At 35.9% G+C, this 21,819-nt stretch overlaps 1 protein-coding gene across 4 annotated transcripts in view; it reads right to left on the bottom strand.

Moving 5' to 3' along the window:
- LOC150102203 (tRNA (32-2'-O)-methyltransferase regulator THADA-like) overlaps positions 1–21,819 on the bottom strand; it is a 424,395-nt gene that overhangs the window by 379,232 nt on the left and 23,344 nt on the right. For all 4 annotated transcript variants that reach the window (XR_016548929.1, XM_090399010.1, XM_090399012.1 and 1 more), the window contains one exon: positions 6,718–6,840. Coding sequence is in view for 3 of the 4 variants with exons in the window: in XM_090399010.1 (XP_090255136.1) it covers positions 6,718–6,840 (123 nt within the window). In the remaining variant the exon portion in view is untranslated. The remainder of the gene's footprint in view (positions 1–6,717; positions 6,841–21,819) is intronic.

The following is a 21,819-nucleotide window of genomic DNA, read 5'->3' as shown; positions in this document are numbered from 1 at the left end:
AGTCATAAATACTTACGGCAAGGAAGGCAACAGGAAACCACCTTGCTCATAATCATCTCCCTAGTATGGTAGCATATAGCTACCCCCCCCGGCCGTATGGCAGAAGGGAATAGATAGATAGATAGATATTGAGATATACTCAAGTAACAGTGAGAAAAAAAAAAATAATAAGGGAGAGCTACAGTAATTCAGCATTATATGCAGTGCAAAAATAAGTGAATAGAAATAAAAACTTTTATTGACCATATATTTCAACCTGAAAATAACAGGTCATCTTTTGTGGCAGGTAGTCTTATATATGTACAAGGTAGAATGGAAAAACTGATTATTTAAAAATCAGTATAATCTGTGTGATGGTGTAAGAAACAACATGATGTGGGTGAGTACATCTCACCCACAGTAATTAATATACAATTAAAAATATATATATATATATTGATGTCTAATAAAAATGACATTTTTTCAGAAGCAGTAGTCTGATTTAAATTAAAATGCAACAAGGTGCACTCTCCTTAAATGAACACTGAAATCTTAAATGGCACTGGTGAAGTAAGCAAATTATACAAAGAAGATTCTGTGGTCAGTGTCCATCTCTGCACTTAAGGGCACAGAGATATAAGGAGATATACTATATTGGTGAAGAAGTGCTTCAGGAAGTGGATGAGATATGGAACTTGGAGTGATGGATGACAGTGTACTAAAGTTCTGAAGGCATGTTGCAAGTTTGTGAAGACTGCACATTATACTGCTGTTATGAGAAGCACACTGGCACGTAGGGATAAGGAGGTGGTTGTGCCTTTGTGCATAGAACTGGTCAGACCGCCTATGGACTACTGTACTTAAAATTTGGTCACCTAGTTTTCATTGTAATCCCCTCCCCATGTAATCTTCTGAAATGTTGGCACTTTATTCAGCTATCCCTCAAGCCCAAAGTATGGTTGAGGTATATACATAGATGATGTCTTGCATTTGGCCACATGGCCCATAGGCTCTTTCCAACTTTTAACAATTCCTCAACAATATCCAACCATGAATTACCTACTTCTTAGATATTTTAGTTACAAGGCAACTGGATGGATACCTAGCATGTGGAGTCTATCAGAAGCTCTCCCCACATATACACACAGGCAAATACTTACATGTCACTTTATCACCAGCCCTGCCCAGAAACTTGGGATTTTCAAAGCTTTAGCCTCCAGGGCAGAGCAAATTTCTTCCTCTGGATCTGCACTACATCTGGAACAACAGGCTCTACTTACACTTTTTGAACAGAATGGTTACAACAACAACAAAAAAACACCTCACCCAACTCCTTAAAAAGGACAACAAACCCTCTCCCCCCAACCAGAATATAAATACACCATATCCCTTTTCTACATTAAAAGTACAACAAATAAACTGGGCTTGCAACTGAAACAACACAAAATCAGAACAATATACAAACCTTTGGAGAAAATCTCCAATTTCCTTAGACAAATTAAGGACTGCCAGGATCCCATCTCCTTCTCAGGTGTCTACAGTATCCACTGTCAATGTGAAATCCAGTACTTTGAACAGACAGGACAAACCACCATAATAAGAAGAAAAGAATATAAAAAGTATATTCAATATGGACAAATAAAAAGTGGACTTCCTCAACATGTCTTAGACATAGACCAATTTTATCGATAGAAAAAGGCAAAGTTACTACACAGATACTGGTTTAAATCACAGAGACTGTTCCTAGAAGTATCTCATATGCTATAGAACTCAGTGAACTGTAACAGAAATGATGGTTTAATTCTACATAAATTTCGGTGCACTGCTCTATCTGCCTGACAGCAACAATCATAGAGAAAATCACCACAGAGAGCACCACTGTCGACCTCCACACACATGACTGTCCTTGCTCAGGAGCTCATTTTAATTTTCAGTCATCACTGATTTTATATATCCAATGCGTCTTTGATAATGCTAGCTTGAACTGGTGAAACAACAGCTTGTAAATATTTAGTTTATTCAGTAAATTATATATTTACTTCCTGTTTCTACATAGTTTTATTTCAGAAAGGTTATGTGAATCACTACAGCTATGAAAATCTGAATATGGATTTGAGAGTTCTGAGAAAAAGTATGGGTGTGAACAAATGGCAATGGCAGAATCTATTAAAAATGATGATTAGAAAGGAACTGGGCACTGATTAGCATTCAAGAAAGTGTGAGCAGAGCTAATCTCAGAAAATATGATCACTTAAACAGAATGGAAGATGAAATGTTAGCAAAACGGGTATTGAATGCTATAATGGCTGAAAAAGACCACAAGGAAGACCAACATCTTGGTGGACTGATTCAATTAGAAATGCTTTAGAAGAAATTAATATATGATCCGGCAATACTAACACAAAATAGACTAATTTAGAGGAAGCCTGTTGAGAAGTTAGTAATAATGTACACTTTTATGTAGTATTACATGGCATCCTATAGATCCCTTGGTACATATCAGGAATCTATTAATGATCGGCAAAATTTTTCAGGGGACCATAAACAAAAATACTGGTTTGGCAAATAAGTTCGTTGTTTATGCGTTAGTACAACTTTACGCCACTTCGCTTGTTGCGCTACCGCATAACACTATTGCGCAGTTGAAAGGAGGCATTTCACATAACCTTTCAGTAAATTTTCGTTCGGCCTACTTCAGTTGCGTGTGTGTGTAACATATTTTTAGAAATGGAAGTAAATAACGTACATTACCGGCATATTTTGCTTTTTTATTTCAAAAACAGCAACCCAGCTGCGGAGACCCATAAAAAAATATGCAGCTTATGTGGGGGAGATGCCTTAACAGAACGCATATGCCAAAAGTGGTTTGTCAAATTCCGTTCTAGAGATTTCGACGTCAGTGATGCGCCTCACGCCTGTCACCCGACCGAGGGCGATTAAAGTGTTGTGAAGGATGTCGTCGACAAAAATCTGTCACAAACAGTGGGGGAGATTGCTGCAGTACTGAACATATCCCATACAAGCGTTGAAAACCATTTGCACAAGCTGGGATATGTTTCAAAACTCAATGTTTGGGTGCCGCATGAACCGAGTGAGGCCAATATGACTGCTCACATATCCATCTGTGATTCGCTGCGACGTCACCAAGAAAATGACCCATTTTTGAAGCAGATGATTATAGGAGATGAAAAATGGGTAATGGGAGCACAAGAGTGAACTGCCACAAACAACCTCAAAAGCGGGATTGCATCCAAAGAAGATCATGCTCTCTGTGTGGTGGGATTATAAAGGTGTTGTCCACTACGAGGTGTTACCATCAGGCAGAACGATTGATTCAACTGTCTACTGCTCACAGTTAACATGACTGGCCCGTTAACTGTGGCCCATAACAATGCCAGACCCCACACACACACACATCGTTAACAACCCAGAGTAAGTTGTTATGTCTTGGCTGGGATGTTTTGCTGCATCCTCCATATTCACCGGACCTGGCACCTTCTGATTACCACTTATTCAGATCGTTGCAGAATTCTGTGAATTGGGAAACCTTCGCTAATGAGAGGCCATCAAAAGACGCCTGGATCAGTTTTTCGCCAGTAAACCTCAGGAGTTTTATGAATGCGGCATAATGAAGTTGGTGGACAGATGGCAAGAGGTCATTGATAAAGAGGGGCAATATATAACTGACTAGTATGTATTATATATATTAAATAAAATGTGTTTCATTCCACTCTGAAAAACCGAATGAACTTATTTGCCAACCCAATAGAAACACCTATATTCCAAATTTGGTGAAAATCAGTTGAAACAGCAATTTGTATAGGTGTCTGCAATGGATATATCCTCCCTCCATTTTGCAATCCCATTTTTTTTTTTTATAAGAATAAGGCAGAAATTCTCAGGGGGGGTCATAAACAATGAAAAGAATAACTGTCAAATTTAGCCCAATGATGCACTTCTAGCATTGGAATATTCTTCCCTCTTCTTCATTTTCATTTTTCATGAACTCCAGCAATGTATCAAACAACTTGGCATCAAACAATTTTGACTAAATGGGAGCGGATGGGGGATGGATACTGAACTGGTGATATGGATAGGAGAATGGCTCAGGGAGAGATACCAGAAGGTGGTGTATGGAGGAGCAGAGCCCAGGATGAGGCAGGTGACCAGCTGTGTGCCTCAGGGTTCTGTGCTTGGTCCATTGTTGTTTAATTTGTATATAAATGATATAGGAAATGGCTTAAAGGGAGATATTCAGTTGTTTGCCGATGATGCAAAGTTGGGTAGTGCAATAAAAAATCAAGCTGATGTTGAGAGTTTGCAGGATGATTTAAATAAGCTGGCAAAATGGGCAAATAGTTATGGATGTCAGTTCAATGTGGAAAAGTGTAAAGTTATACATTTTGGGATTAAAAGATTACCAGCAGTGTACTACATCGATGGAACAGTACTCCAAGAGATTGATGAGACTAGAGACTTAGGGGTGTTGGTGGATAGGGAGATGAAGTTCAGGGGACACATTGCTAAGGTGTCCAAGATTGCACATAGGATTACTTGGTTATTGAGGAACACACTAACATCCAGAGATAAAGAGGTTATTATTCCCCTTTATAAAGCATTGATACTTCACATTTGGATTACTGTGCTCAGGTCTGGTCACCTGGATTCCTTGGAGATGAAGAAGTTGTGGAGAGGGTTCACAGGAGAGTGATGTGAAAAATGCTCCCTAGATTGAGAGCTTGTAGATTGCAGAGGTTGGTTGATAGGCAGAGTAGAGGGGATATGATAGAAACATTTAGTGAAATATGAGTGGAATACATTGCCTCATTCACCACTCTCCAGGCGAAAAACCTCGTTCTCACACCCTTGTTAACCATACTTTTTCTTAATTTCCAGGGATGACCTCTTGTTCTTCCATCACTATCACAGAGCTGAAACATTTCCTTGCATCAATCTTATAGAAACCTTTTAGTAATTTAAATCTCAGTTGAGAGTTCTTTGTCTGTAAATGAATTCAAGAAGAGATATGATAGATATTGTTTTGACGGTTTGGGTCTCCCGCGATGAGTCTACTGACTCCATGGAGATACCTGTAATAATAATAACTTTATTCCAAATTTTGTCTGAAACTGATTAAATCACGCAAGAAGGAAGAAAAGAAAAACAATGATTTCAAACATTGTTTACTATTTTTAAAGTGCTCTAGTATTTTTATTATTATTTTTATTTTTTTTTTATTATGGACTTAATGCTTCAACTTAGGCAAGTTGCGTCCTGTTAATCTGCGAAATGAAAGTGGTCCAATAATATTCATCTTATAATGGGAGATTCAGCAGGTTGAATTTTGACTTCTAATGAATATTGAAATAAGAACAGTCAATGATTTACTATAGTACTGGACTTAAGGATCACTGTCGTAACTATTAATACTAATAAATTTAAAAAATATAGGCTTGTTTGAAACTAATACGTGTGTAGAGGCTTAAGTGCTGTGAGGGCATCATGTTGGAGGCTTAATGGATATTTTTACAACACTTAAAAGAATTAAAATAGACTTTAATGCTTCCTATATTTCGTCCTAGTCACTAGGACATCTACGGGGATTACAAAAAAATTAATGTAACATATGCACAAATAACAAACAATACTAAGCCCAAACACGTGGGTGACACTAAAGTCCTATCTAGGTAGAGCGCCCTCTAAGGGCAGTAGTAGGTGGCCTGGAATGTAAGGTGGGAACTCTGGTGATGAGTGTTTCCCAAATCTTCGGAAGCTTAATGCACCCATATTTATTGAGATTTGGTTGGTTTTTGAGAGCTGCTGCTGCTTCTAAGAAAAGTCTCTCTTTCTTGAATTTGCTGTGGTGGAGCATGGTGGTTTTCTTCCATGATACTCTGTGGGTGGTGTCCAAAACATGGTCAGCCAAGCCTGAATGGCCATAGTTGTGTTTGAAGATGTAAGACTTGTGTTCCTCTAGACGGATGGATGCTGATCTGCCTGTCTGTCCAAAGTATGCCAGCTTACAGGAACAGGGTACTTTGTAAACTCCAGCAAACTGGCTACCCTTATCCGTTCTACGAAAGATCAGCTCCCTCCTCTCTCTCTGCCTGGAGTTTACAAAGTACCCTGTTCCTGTAAGCTGGCATACTTTGGACAGACAGGCAGATCAGCATCCATCCGTCTAGAGGAACACAAGTCTTACATCTTCAAACACAACTATGGCCATTCAGGCTTGGCTGACCATGTTTTGGACACCACCCACAGAGTATCATGGAAGAAAACCACCATGCTCCACCGCAGCAAATTCAAGAAAGAGAGACTTTTCTTAGAAGCAGCAGCAGCTCTCAAAAACCAACCAAATCTCAATAAATATGGGTGCATTAAGCTTCCGAAGATTTGGGAAACACTCATCACCAGAGTTCCCACCTTACATTCCAGGCCACCTACTACTGCCCTTAGAGGGCGCTCTACCTAGATAGGACTTTAGTGTCACCCACGTGTTTGGGCTTAGTATTGTTTGTTATTTGTGCATATGTTACATTAATTTTTTTGTAATCCCCGTAGATGCCCTAGTGACTAGGACGAAATATAGGAAGCATTAAAGTCTATTTTAATTCTTTTAAGTGTTGTAAAAATATCCATTAAGCCTCCAACATGATGTTTGAAACTAAGCAAAATAATTTCTAAAACTGGTTATTTAACACATCTTTAGAAACTTCAATAAACTGCAATACATACCTTATCAGTAACCACATGAAGCAATAATTCCAATGTATCTGTAAGAGTGCATAAAGTATGACTAGTATGCTCTGTAATCTTTTTTGTCCTTGCACATAACTTTTGTAAGATTTGTAAAATTTCCTGCAAAAATTAAATAAGTGGTTATATTTAATTTCAACTCAAATTTGCATAAGCAAATTTCACAATAAAATAAAAAATCAATCAATCAAATAAATTGTTGGATGGCTGGTTAAGTGATTAAGCACACCCACTCTCCAACCAAAAGAGTACAGGATGGAATCCCATCGTGGGCATGGATGTTTATAAATGTCTTTAGGTAGGAGATAAATTTCATCACTTGGTGTGAGACCAGTGTCCTATATATTGAAGAGGCTTGAAAAAGTTCCATGCTTGGTCTCTAGAGAAGGGCTGGTTTTCAGGCAATGTAAAAAAATAAATAAAAGTCAAAAAAATAAAATGCATAAGAAATAAATGGAAAAAAATTTTTTAAATTGCAGATTTAATATAATGGAAGCCTACAGATCAAATCTGAGGGATCATACAGCAAGAAGTATGCAAGACATTTTTGCAAATACTAAATATAAATTTAAATATATAGCTAAGAGTGGCAAAATTATGAGAATAGTGGTAGACAGATTTAAGATTCACATGACTAATTGTAAATATGATAACGACAACATCAAGATTTATTATGGTACTGATAAGAATACTGATAAGGTGAGAGATGGAAGTAGTTATTCACATCTTAGACAATATGTGACAGAACTTTCAACAGATACAGAGTAATACTAAAGCATACTACCAAATACCTAAGGATTAGTAATAGTCATCTTCAAGTTCTATTGTCAATTTTATTCTAGAGTTTACAATGTTTACATGCTTAAGAAACAGACCTAATGTGTCTAAACTGTGTGACTATCGGTACAAAACTGTCAAAAAAGGAAGCAGAGCTTCACATTATGCAATCAAATGACTTAGTCATTTGATTCCATAAAGAGAACAATTTACCCCCACCTTCTTGACAGCAATCATTCTCAAAGTCCAAGGTTGCCCTTGCATCCTTTCCCAACCATTCATGAAATGAAAAATTCCATCTACTAAAATTATATTTCCTTTCAGAAATTATTATTATTATTATTATTATGTGACACCTCCAGAGAGTCGAAAGACTCATCAAGGGAGAGTGTGCCAACAGCATCGAACGATTGATCCCCTTCCAACTACTAACCACACTCAAACTTCCTTAACTATTTGCGTGAGCCATTAGTAGCAGAGGCTCTACCAATCAACCAACCTTTGCTGGCAGAAATTTGTGTCTCAACTATATCATCCCTCTTTCTCCTGTTTGCTAGAGTCTGCAGTCAACAAATTCCCAGACTATCTTCATAATCAGTATTCCACAATCCTTTTTAATAGTCTACTTTGCACTCTCTCCCCTGTATAAGAATCACCATGTAAACCAGAAGATCAAACCTACACAGAAATCTTTTCTAATAAAAGCTAAGTTTATTTCAGCATTGAAATTATCCTATGAGTTGTATCTGTAATCTTTGCCACATGGCCCTTGAACTTCAACTTCCTATCTACTAAAACTCCAAGATCCATAGCCTGATCAGTTTCATCTAACATAATCCTACCAATATAATATGACATCGGATATCTTATCGCACCAAATTGCATGATTTAACATCCACTAACTTTGACTGACAGTCATTTTCACATGCACATAACTCCAGCGTATTGAAATCATTCTGCAGGTGGTCAGCATATAAGTAATAAGCATATCACTGTACTCCTGATTACCCTACGTATCTTTGCATCATCAGCAAACAGCTGTATGTCAAATCCTTCCCAAAGTCATTAATGTACAGACTGAATAACAATGGACCAAGGACCTGATCCTTTAGGCACACCAATAGTTACCTTGAATCTTGCAGATTCACATCCCCTATATACCACTTTTTGATATTTGTCAGTCAGCCATTCTCCTATCCATGCCAATAGTTTATAATCCAATCCTATATTCTTCAATTTATGCAACCGTATTCCATGCTGTATTCTGTCAAAAGCCATAGCAAAATCCAAAACTATCATAGTGTATCCATTCCCCTTCTCTAGCTCAATGGCATCATTATTATAGAATTCTCTGTCACCCATTTTCTGAATGCAAGCCCTAACCAGCTGCTCCAAAATCTTCACCATTACACCAGAGATACAGATAAGTTGACAGTTTTATACATCAGTCTTTACACCATCCTTGTGCAATGGGATTACCATACATTCTTTCCACTCCTGTGTAATCTTCCCTGTTCTGAGACTCAAATTATATAGCCTGATTAAATGAATAGCCACTTCAGCTGAACACTCTTTTAGCATCTGTACCGGTATTACACCAGTCCCTATTGTAGAATTAGTATTCAGTTTGTGCAAAAACTCTAGTATCTTCTTCTCATATTCCTGAGTTTCTTCATCCAGTGAAGAGGTAGCAGTAAGTTGCATGTTGCCCACACCAAATTGATAGCTTTAAGCAAAATGGTTGCTCATTAGCTGACCAATCTCTTCTGAATCTGTCACCTGTATATTATCTGCATTCAATAGAGTTTTTTTATTCAATAGAGGTATTAAATTTCTTTTACTTGCCACATAATAATAGAATTCTTTTGGGTTGTCTTTAGCTTGCAGAACCAGTTTGTTTTCAAACTCAGACTTACCTTTCTCTACAATAGTTGTGACTCTTCTGGACTGCTGCTTATAATGTTCATAACTGACATCATTCTTATACACACGATATTCCTTCCACATTATCTTTTTCTTATGAATCTCTTGCTTAATGAGATTACACATCCAATTTCACTCCTACCCTAGTTATTCTTCGAACTCTAGGGACACATTCTGACAGCGCATCATTTAAGTATTTTTTTAAATGTTTCCCATGCACTGTTGATATTCTTCCCATTCAAACACTGTAATGCAGAACCCAGCATACTCAATTGATCATGATTGCTTTGTAGTTCAGCATGTACTACATGATCACTGTCACCAACTGGAGACATAATAGATACATCTTTAACTAAAATCCCCTCTGACACTATACATTATAATGAGATATAACACTCTTTGATCTCAAGTTCCTTCTTCTATCATATGCTGCTTGATGAAGTTGTCTCGCAACAGCTCAATAAATTCAGTTTCACTACTTCTCATGAGATTTCGCAGCTAACTAATCAAAGTTTGGATAATTAAAGTCCCCCATTATGATTACTTGTTTTACATTATTTGGTAATACATTTCTTCATCACTAGCAACCGATCCACTAAGTCTGTAAGAACACCTCACAATGTATTTAGTCTTGTTAGACTCCACCTCACACCAGATGGCTTCGAACTCACTGCTACATGAATAACAGTTATTAATATTACAGTCATAAATCTCAACTCTAACTGGTTTTGAGTCATCTAAAATCATTAGTAGTACACCTTGTTCTCTCCTATCCTGTCTGTCCTTCCTAAAAATACTGTATACCCTTTACCTCAATACTAGCAATGTCTCACTAACGCCTATAATCTGAGGTCCCAATGTATTGATGAAGGCAACAAACTATTCCTTTGTTTCTTATACTCCTAGAATTTGTGACAAGACATAAGTTACCTGCATGCTTTCTGTATACTCTTCTCAGTAGACTCTGATAAGTTGACAGTTTTAAACAGTGTGTAAAACTAGCTAAACAAAAGTCATGCGAGGACTTTGGCAAGAATATAGAAAATAAATATCAAGAAGGTGGCAAAATATTCTAGAGGTTGTTGAAAAAGCTTAGGAATGGAGGAAAGAGTGCTGTAAAAGGAATTAGAGATGATAAAGGTGACGTGAAAACAGGAGAAAAAGATATCCTTGAAGTATGGAGTAATTACTTTGAAAAACTGCTAAATGAAACAAGCAGTGATGACAGCACAGTGGTAAAAAAACACTGACCAGCCATGCAGTCAGAAATACATATCCATACTTGAAGTAGAAAAAAACCATCAAAGGCTTGAAATGTGGAAAGGCAGATGATATTCTGAAAAGGAGTAGATGATATTCGACCAGAAATGCTGAAGTATGGTGGTATAAAAGTCTTACAGTGGCTGCACTGCATAGTTCCGAATGTCTGGACAGAGGGACGAATTCCCGATGATTGGAGTAGCGCTCTCATAGTATCCATATATAAAAGGGGGAAATAAAACTGAATGTGAGAATTACAGAGGTATTTCCCTACTGAGTGTTCCTGGCAAGATCTATGCAAGTATACTTGAGAAACGGTTGAGAAGAATTGTGGAAGAAAAGCTTGGTGAAGAACAAGCTGGATTCAGGCCAAATAGAGGCTGTCAGGATCAGATCTTCACTTTACGAAAAATAGTCGAGAAAGCATGGGAATATAACAGAGATCTGTATTTAAGTTTTGTAGATTTGGAAAAGGCTTATGATAAGGTGCCAAGAGATAAGCTATTCAATACGCTGCAGTTATATGGTGTCAATGGGGCATTATATCAAGCAATACTTAGTCTTTATTTGAGTTGTAAGTCAGCAGTTAGAATTGAAGGAAGTAGAGGGAGATGGTTTAATGTTAAATCTGGTGTCAGACAAGGATGTACATTACCCCTTGTATTATTTATTATCTATATGGATCACATTATGAAGGAAAGTGGTATTAAACATGATATCAGAATTAGAAATGCTAATCTGAGCTCTTTGCTTTATGCAGATGATGTTATATTTCTAAATAAATCTGCCACAAGTCTGCAAGATTCCCTGACTAAATTGAATAACTGTTGTAATAGATATGGTTTGAAGGTCAGCATTAAAAAGACAAAGACAATGAAAATAGGTGGAATCATTGAAAATGTCAACTGTGTTGTGAATGGAGAACAAGTGAAACATTTCACCTACTTAGGCACGATTTTTTTTTGTGAAGATGGTAAATTAAATATAGAAATAGACAACAGAATCAGCAAAGCTGGTATGGTGAGAAGTCAATTGAATAAATTCATATGGAATAAGAGAGAAATTAGTCAAAACACTAAATTAGCTGTATACAAGACAGTGTTCAAACCAGTTTTAACTTATGGATCTGAGAGCTGGGTCAGAAGTAAAACACTTGACCAAAGACTAGAAACCGCAAATATGAGAGTCCTGAGAAAGATTAGAGGTGTGAACAGATGGCATCAATAGCAATATCATATTAAAAACGAGGATATTAGGAAAGAACTTGACATTGTCAACATCCAGGAATGCGTTAAAAGATCTAATCTCAGGTGGTATGGTCACTTAAATAGAATGGGAGAGAAAAGATTAGCAAAACAAGTGTTCTCTGCCAGGTTGGCAGGAAAATGACCCAGAGGAAGACCAAGATATAGGTGGATTGATACAGTACAAAGTGCCTTAGACGATAGAAATATAAGATCTGATAATGTTGGAGTCTTGACAAGTAACAGGCTGATTTGGAGGAAAATTGTAGATAGGAAGTTAGTAATGATGTAATTTTTTCATGTAGTACTATCATATCCTGTACACCCCTTGAGGGTACATGGCAGGAATTTGATGATGATGATGGTCTTTGCACCTTCCTTGTGCAATGGAATTACCATACATTCTTTCCACTCCTGTGTAATCTTCCCTGTTCTGAGACTCAAATTATATAGCTTGACACAATTGGACAATTTGCATATCTCTGTTTATCTAGTGCCTTACTTATGCAGACATGTCTGTACAGTCTTGATAGGTCTGTAAAAAGAAAGGATTTTTTTTATTGTTCTTATTTCTAACAATTATTTTTTTAATGGCTGAGTGCTTTTATTATATTTATTTATTGCACAAGGTTCACTCTGATCATTCCAATGACCTCTTTTTTTACTATTTCTTTCAGAATCCAAATAAATCACTGACTCAAAACCAAAATAGAAAATAAACATATTTAATAAAACAAAAACAATATATATACACTTCAAACAATTTTACATAACTATAACTACAGAATTAAGTGGATCCAAGGCCTTTTAAAAATAAACTTACACTTAAGACTAGACTAAACACATTGTGCAAACAAAGTGTTTAGTCTTTGTTTCTTTCTCTGTTAAGGCCCTTTTCCGAAGATATATGACTTTTATTCTTCATTTTCATAGGATCCTTTCTCATCACTCATGTAGCACATATTAATTCTTCCTGATTCAATTCTGTCTCCTTTTTAGTAGAAATAATAGTTAGATCTGGCGTCCTTAATACAGATGACACTTTCTAATCAGAGTTTTCTCGAAGATTCCTTTAGAACATAAATAGCTACTTCTTCTTTTATTCACTAATGCTTATTGACAGTCTTAACTCTTCCACTTTAAAAACTCACAGTTCTATGATTCCTTTTTCAGAATCTACTACTAATCTTCATTAACGTTTCCTCTAATATTCCTTTTAAAACGTCTATAGTGCAATATTTCCCTTTTATTTACCAATACTTATTCCACATTAAAACTTCATAGTTCCACGATTCCTTTTTCGGAATACACTATTAATTTTCCTCCAACTGTCACATAGAAAAAACTCAAGTTCCTCCAAATCTAAATGTCTGACGGCTTGTGTTCTAAATTCCTTCTGAATGCTCTCCTGTTTACTCTCAGTTACTACGATACCGAACGCTTTCTGTCAGCTGTAAATCACACATCAACCTTCTCGACGAGCATGCACTCCATGAAAGTGGCAAGCGAGAAACTAAATGTAATGGTTGACACGTAGATTATGTTAGAGACAAGAGAATGTCTTAAAAAAAAAAAAAAAACACAAACACTTAATAATTCTAAACTACAATAAAATTTCTTTAAAGTAACACAACTATTCAAATCTGGTAAGTACATCAATTTTTTTAACTTCTTTACAATTCATTTTGACAAAACAATTTCAATAACAGACACATCGCAAGCCGACAATGCGTGTTATAAAACTAATAAACATACTAACATAAACAATACGTAAAAATATTCAGAATTTTAAATTATGATTATTTTTACAGGTCCAAACTGTATGAACACAAAATCATTCTCTCCTCATAATCATTTATTATTTCCATGGTAATGCCCATTCCCATCATTAACACAGCTACATAATGTTGTTACTTTTACGCACAGATTTTAACCCTGCCTTACTCATAATTTAATTTCCCCGACTCTTTGTTATGTTTCATACAAATTAATAATTTTTCAAGACTCCTGATACCAAAAGCATTCAAGTGGGCACCCATCCTTCTTATACAAATCCATTCTTCCCCTCAAACTCGCTCCACATATCCAAAAACTAGCATCCATTTCTTCTACACAGCTTATGCATAGAATTTTCTGCCATCACTGATTTTCTTAATTCATTTCGATCATATCCAGGTGATATACTTATGATTTTCACTTTCTCACTCTTACTTCTTCCAACAATTCTTACATACCCTCTTTCATACTGAACTTATTGCTAGTTAATCATTTGTCTCTACTAAGAATTAATCATCATCATCATCAAATTCCTGCAATGTACCCTCAAGGGGGGTGTACAGGATATGAGAGTACTACAAGAAAAATTTACCTCATTACTAACTTCCTATCTACAATTTTCCTCCAAAACAGTCTGTTACCTGTCAAAAGACTCCAACATTATCAGATCTTATATTTCTATCTTCTAGGGCACTTTCTACCATATCAATTCACCTTATGTCTTGGTCTTCCTCTAGGTCTTTTTCCTGTCAACCTGGCAGAGAACACTTGTTTTCCAAACCTTCCCTCTTCCATTCTGTTTAAGTGACCATACCACTTGAAATTAACTCTGCTAACGCATTGTTGTGACCCAATATTTTATTTTTTTTCCCTTTAAATCTGGTTATCAGGTACACTAACTATTTTCCTAAGACCTTGCCTATATGAGAGCACTTCGTTACTAATCTCTCTAACAATTCTAAGAACATTTATATTTTTTACAGACTGCACCACCTAAAACTTGTAGATTAATAAAAGTTAATAAAGGGACTGGTAAGGAGTACACAAATACAACACGAAATACTCAATCGTGATCCTATACCACTTTCAATTAATTTTCTTCCCTTATTATTTTGCACAACAACTTTCTTTCTTAAAGTTCCTTCTAAGAAATGTCTCAGAGTCTCTCTTTTAAGTTAACACAATACTAACTTCATGGATTTACACACTGAAATTAAGTGACATAAATTCTACTTATCTATTCATGGAGGCTCCGTTCCTTTGATGCACAGAATCTCTCCCTCACTGCCCTTTCCTTTTATGTGGCATGGTTTAGGCTTCCGATCATCGATTGGCTAATTTGATTCTTCTATCTGGTTTCCTTTGTTTCAGCCTTTTGCACACGTACTTTCTTAGAAGCTCCTTGTAGCATAGCCTGCTGCAGCGTTTCTGGATTTGGAATTCCCGCCTAAAAACCATCCAATCACATACCAGCGCCGGACCTTACGCCACCGGGCTTCGGTCAACAGGAGACGACCGAGGAACAAGAACAAGAGAGCGAGGGGTGGGGGGGTACTTAATCTTATATACCATCTCCCTAACGGTCATCGCCGTAACCTTTTCCTTTCAAATGGCACGTAGAGATCGCCGTCACGAGTGTACGACGTCATGGCGTACGGTCGCTTCCCCCACTTCTACTTGCGTTCTACGAGGACAAGACCTCTTGGGATAGCAGTATGCTTCCCCCCTCCCTTTGAACATTTGACGGATTACGTTGTCCAGCCTTTGCAGGTTATTTCACAAATTATAAGGTTATTTTATACAAAAAAATAATGTCAAACATAACTCATTTATAGATTATACACATGATAATTACACTCTTATTTCTACACATTCACTATTTTTCTCTTTACCAAGTATTCAGAGACTATTTATACCAAGATATCAAGCATGTTTAATTTTTTATTTTGGGTGTTCGCTCTGTTATACAATGATAAGATGAAATATCTTATGTTCCAACTTATCAAGGAATAACAGCATTCCTGAATGCTGACAATGTCAAGTTCTTTCCTAATATCCTCATTTTTAATATATTTTCATTAATGCATTTGTTCATGCCACTAATCTTTCTCAGGACTTTCATATCTGTGGTCTCTAGTCTTTGGTCAAGTGTTTTACTTCTGACTCAGCTCTCAGATCCATGGTTGGAACATTTTCTTGTACACAGCTAATTTAGTGTTGACTAAATTCTCTCTTATTCCAGATAAATTTATTCAATTGACTTCCTACCATACCAGATTTGTTGATTCTGTTGTTTACCATCTTCACTAAAAATCATTCCTAAGTAGCTCAAATGTTTTACTTGTTCTATAGGTTCTCCATTCAAATGCAGTTGATATTTTCAATGCTTATGCCTATTTTCATTGTCTTTGTCTTGTTATTGCTGATACCATATCCATTACAACAGTTATTCAATTTAGTCAGGGAATCTTGCAGACTTGTGGCAGATTTATTTAGAAATATAACATCATCTGCATAAAGCAAAGAGCTCAGATTAGCATTTCTAATTCTGATATCATGTTTAATACCACTTTCCTTCATAATGTGATCCATATAGATAATAAATAACACAAGGGATACTGTACATCCTTGTCTGACACCAGATTTAACATTAAACCATCTCCCTCTACTTCCTTCAATTCTAACTACTGACTTACAACTCAAATAAAGACTAAGTATTGCTTGATATAATGCCCCATTGACACCATATAACTGCAGCGTATTGAATAGCTTATCTCTTGGCACCTTGTCATATGCCTTTTCTAAATCTATAAAACTTAAATACAGACCTTTGTTATATTCCCATGATTTCTCCACTATTTGTCTGATCCTGAGAAATGCAAATCTGAAAAAGTGAAAATCTGATCCTGACAGCGTCTATTTGGCCTGAATCCAGCATGTTTCTTCACCAAGCTTTTCTTCCACAATCCTTCTCAACCGTTTCTCAAGTATACTTGCATAAATCTTACCGGGAACACTCAGCAGAGAAATACTCCTGTAATTCTCACTTTCAGTTTTATTTCCCTTTTTATATATGTGTATACTATGAGAGTTCTACTCCAATCACCTGGAATTCATCCCTCTGTCCAGGCCTTCTGAACTATACAGTGCAGTCATTGTAAGACTTTTATACTTCCATACTTCAGCATTTCTGGTCAAATATCATCTACTCGTGCTGCCTTTCCACATTTCAAGCCTTTGATGGCTTTTTCTACTTCAAGTATGGGTATGTATTCCTGACTGCATGCCTGTTGAATATTTTTTATCACTGTGTTGTCACTGATTGTTTCATTTAGCAATTTTTCAAAGTAATTACTCCATACATCAAAGTTTTCATTTAACCTTTATCATCTCTAATTCCTTTTACAGAACTTTTTCCACCATTTCTGAGCTTCTTCAACAACCTCCAGAATATCTTGCCACCTTCTTGATATTTATTTTCTATGTTCTTACCAAAGTCCTCCCATGACTTTGTTCAGTTAGTTTTATAGCGTTTAGCTTTCTTACATTTGTCTCTGAATTCTCTAAGAGCACAAGATGACTTATTTGCCAGGAACTTTTGAGATGCTTTCTTTTTTTTCCTTCACTGCCTCTTTAATTTCCTGTGTCCACCATGGAGTTCTGATTTTTCTATCCTTGCAGACAACCTCACCACATGCCTCTCTGGCTGAATCAATCAGGGTTTTCTTCAAGGCTTGCCACTAAATCTCCAAAGGTTTGGTTCCTGTTCTCAAACTCTTTCATTTTTTCTCGAATAATGTTTGTATAGTTTAGTCTACAGTTCACATCTGAGAACTGCTCAACTTTTATTCACTTTAAAACTTTCTTAAATGTTCTTCTTTTCAATATGAAATTCAGTTTTATTCTGCTCAAGACTAAATGGTGATCACTTCCAATTTCAAATCCTCTATACACTATGGTGTCCTGCACCAGGGAGAAAACATCATTATCAACAATAACATAGTCAATGAGACTTTTCTTATTCCTTGCCTCTTCTCTCCATGTGAATTTGTGCACATTTTTATGTTTGGAACATGGTGTTAGTAATAACCAGTCTATGTTCTGAGAAGAAATGCAACAGGTATTTGCCATTATTATTACATTTGCTCTTTTCTATTTTTGTATATCTGACAATCATTTCCTACTCTGCTATTTAGATCCCAAACAAGGATCAACTTTTTCTTTTTCATTGTGTCAGTTGCTTTCTCTAAAGACTCAAAAATTTCTACTTTAGTAGAACCTTCTGTGGAACCATAGGCACAAATAAGTGTCATTGTCCAGTTTCCCATTCTGATATTTGCCCCCATCACTCTACTTGAGACTGCCTACCATTCAAGAAGATTAGCCTCGTATTTAGTGTTGAATATGGCTACTCCTTCATTTCCTTGATTGTCATTGTCTGAATATAGCATTTTGTATTTATTGCTCAGAAAGATTTCACCAATTTTTGTCTTTTTTGGTTCAGTCATCCCTATTATGTTGATATGGTACTTATCTAATTCCTCAGCTAGCTCCATTTCTTTGCCATTCAGGCTTCTTATGTTGATAGTACCACTCTTGAACTCTAGTGATGTTGAGTTGGGGTGTGTTTCAGGATTTGTTTCAGAAGCTGTCTTTTTGCTGTTCACCCTGGTTCCCTGGCAAAAACAATGGGGACATTATTTAACTGGACAATATCCCAGCCAGCATGAAATTCTGTCATGTTGTACCATCATTCTATATTTTGGTTTAAGCCAATAAAAATACAATTTGGTTGGCTAAATCCCAAATTGTCAGCCCATCCTCGTTCGTTCAGTATCCAGGTAGACACCTAACAGAGTGCACCATGAGAAGGTGAGGATTGGACATTAGGTCAGAAGCCCTGGTCGGTTCTCTGCGTTCCTTTAAAGGCTATGAGGAGGTCTCCTCTCAGTTATACAGCTTTTGACCCTTAAGCACCCCTCTCTACTAGAATTATGATCTTTTTTGCTTTGTTTTTCTGTTTTTCAATTGAATGTGATATATTTTTAATTTCTACTCCATAAAAATCGAAGTTATAACCCATTCATCAATGGCATGTGTTATGATAGAGTTGCCATACTAAATAACATTCTTCTTTTACAATCAACCTTACTTACCCGATTTTTATTTGTTACGCTCTAACTTACCTGATTCTGGGCCATGTTGTTTTCCCTTTTGCTGCTTAACTTATTTATTTTCCCATGTTCCTTTAAATGCTACTCGGCTTTCTGTAATTTCTATGTCATCTGTTTAATAATCTGCATTAACCTTATGATTTCAGATAAATTATTTTCAATACCCTCTTCAATATTGTCTTCAGTGGGGCAAGCCTTCTTGTTCTCAACTTCGCTACTTTCTAGAGCCATCCATCATAATATGCAATAAATGACCTTAGAATAAGCTGGAAATCCAGTCATAAAAGACAGGAGAGAGACCATTCAGATATCCAAATGAAAAATATAAAAATAAATTAATTTAAATATAAGAAGTTAGTAATAAGGCATTATTTTCAGTAGTTATTTACCATATGTTTCTTTTTGTAGATTATAAGCGAGATGTTTTAAAATGTTAATTTTATCATTAGCTACTGAAGTCTTGCTGCTCAGATGTGAAATTGATGTATTAAGATTAGTCGTTAGAGCTGTAAAATGTTTGTACTGTTTATATCTAGACAAATGTTTACAAAATATATTGCCAACGAGGGAAGTGAAACTTGCCACTGTATTCACATTGTGAAAATAATTAAGTGAACTTACCTCATAACATAAACCTTATGAAATAAAGAAATGCTATAATGTCTACTACTTTTGTTTTGAAATTATTATTAAATAAACTTTATCACTACACTATGAAAAGAACTACTGCTGAAAGCAGTAATGGCTGTGTACAAGAGTAGTAGTTTTTCTAATGTATTTCTGAGCATGCATGGAAGTAGAAAAGAATGTTACGGGATGCTGCTAAGCATCCAGCTGTTCGGGAGCAGGATAAAAATTGAGGAATTTCCATGTCTTTAATATACGAAGATAGAACAGAAATGAGAAGAGTTAGAAATAGAAGACTGGGAGAGGACATCCTTTTACAAAGAGATAAGTCAAGTTTTAGTAGTCATTAATCCATATTATGTTTATTTCAGTTCAAGATGAAAGGACCTTTATTGCTCTCCATTTCATATAGAAATGGGCCCAGTGAAGTGTTTTATTGAGGATTCTCAGTCTTAAAAGTTATTGAAACAGTTGATAGTTTTAGTTATTTCTTCAGAAACTTTTGCGTAGAAGGCAAAGTTGTTCTGAAGTGATAAAACTGTTGATAAGGTTTTTAGTACTTTATTCAATAGAGTTTACTGTGACTTTCAATAGAAAGTGAGTCATTACTGAAGAGTCTTGGTTGAAGAAAAGATATGTTTTCTTCAGTGTTCTGTGATTTTAAGATGCAAGAAGCGTATGATTGTCTTATGCTGTTGTCAAATGAGAGCAGTTTTAGTGTTAGTTCTTTCTGCTGTGTGAATTTAAGGAATAAAAATTTGTGGAGGCAAGAAACTGAAATTCCAGAAGTTTTATCCATGACTGTTATCTTATGAAAACTGAATGGAAGATGTGTATCTAGAGTTCTTCAGATTGTTTGAAGTTATAGCTTGAAGAATACATTGGCACTTGCCTAGTTAAGTAGTTGATTTGTTGTATATATTTATATGTTTTGTATATATTATATTTTTTTTGGGGGGGGGGGACAGATTTTAGGGAGTGGTTTGCAATTTTTTGTTGTATTTTTTCATATTTTTGGTATATATTTATATTAATTTCCAATTATGACTTTTTATTTTGGTTGTAAAGCATGTGAAGACTCAATCTTGTAATGGGTTAAATGAGTTGTATAGATTAATTTAAGAGGTTACATGACATGAGATATCCTGAGATATGAACCTGTGTGCAAGCTAGATCTGAAATTTAGTTAAAGTGTTTCTTTTTATTTTGATATTAAGAGTTAAACCACTCAGAATATAAGGGAGTAAGTAAAAATATATACCCCAACATAAAATAATGACCAATAGCCAGTTTGGGTCATGAATGTTCAAGTTTTCTAGGAAACATTTTTTGAGGTAGAGCAGATCGTAAAGCAGAGATTCCAGATGTAATAATCTTGGAATCTAGGTACTATCTGATATGACAAAATAGCATATTCCTACATTTTTAAGGAAGGTATCATGAAAGATGTTGTTGGGATAGCTAAGTTGGACTGTAGCAGTGATGAATGTCACCTGAGATTCATTTAGGAATAGCAGATCAAATTTTAATGCCTGTAGGTGGTAGTGTACATCATTAACGTTTGTACTGACATCAGTACAAATGATAATGATGTTTGTAAAATGGATATAAAAATGCTTTTTAATTTGATGAAATTTTAGTTGGGTTTTTTTTTTTGGGGGGGGATAGATTTTAGGGGACGGTTTGCAATTTGTTATTGTATTTTTCATATTTTTGGTGATTTTTTTTTACATCTGCAGTCCTTCAGGGTTGAATTATAAAGTGCAGATTCCAAGTTTGATAACCTTTGGCAAGGAATGTCTGATTTGACAAAGCATCTGTTGCTTCCCTTTTTATGGAAGGCATTATGCAAGATGTAGTTGAGTAGTAAGGAGAAAAGGACCTGAGGAAGAAAGATACTGCCAGATTAAATAAGGTTCTTGCTTAACCAAGGCAAAAAGAAATCACAACTACTGGAACAACTTCAAATTTCACAGAACTGCAGATAGGTACCATCAGCATAAGTATACTATCGGTGGAAAATAGATGAAATCTGCAGAGGAATTAAGGAAATACCACTACATCAATAGAACTGGCGCTACAAATGTGAAAATACAGCTGATAGTATTTTACACACCGCTTTGATTTCTTACATTTATCTCTGTATTCTCTCAAAGCACATAATGATTGACTTACTAAGAACTTTTGATATGCTTTCTTCTTTTCCATGACTGCCTCTATAACTTCCTGAATCCACCATGGATTCAGATTTTCTATCCTTGCAGACAACTTCACCACATACCTCTCTGGTTGAATTTTTT

The sequence above is a fragment of the Typopeltis vanoorti genome, chromosome 10, assembly GCF_054136105.1.
Source record: "Typopeltis vanoorti isolate ZY-2024b chromosome 10, IOZ_Tvanoo_1.0, whole genome shotgun sequence".
In the NCBI taxonomy this organism is placed as follows: domain Eukaryota; kingdom Metazoa; phylum Arthropoda; class Arachnida; order Uropygi; family Thelyphonidae; genus Typopeltis; species Typopeltis vanoorti.
This window is presented reverse-complemented; position numbering and strand designations above follow the sequence as displayed.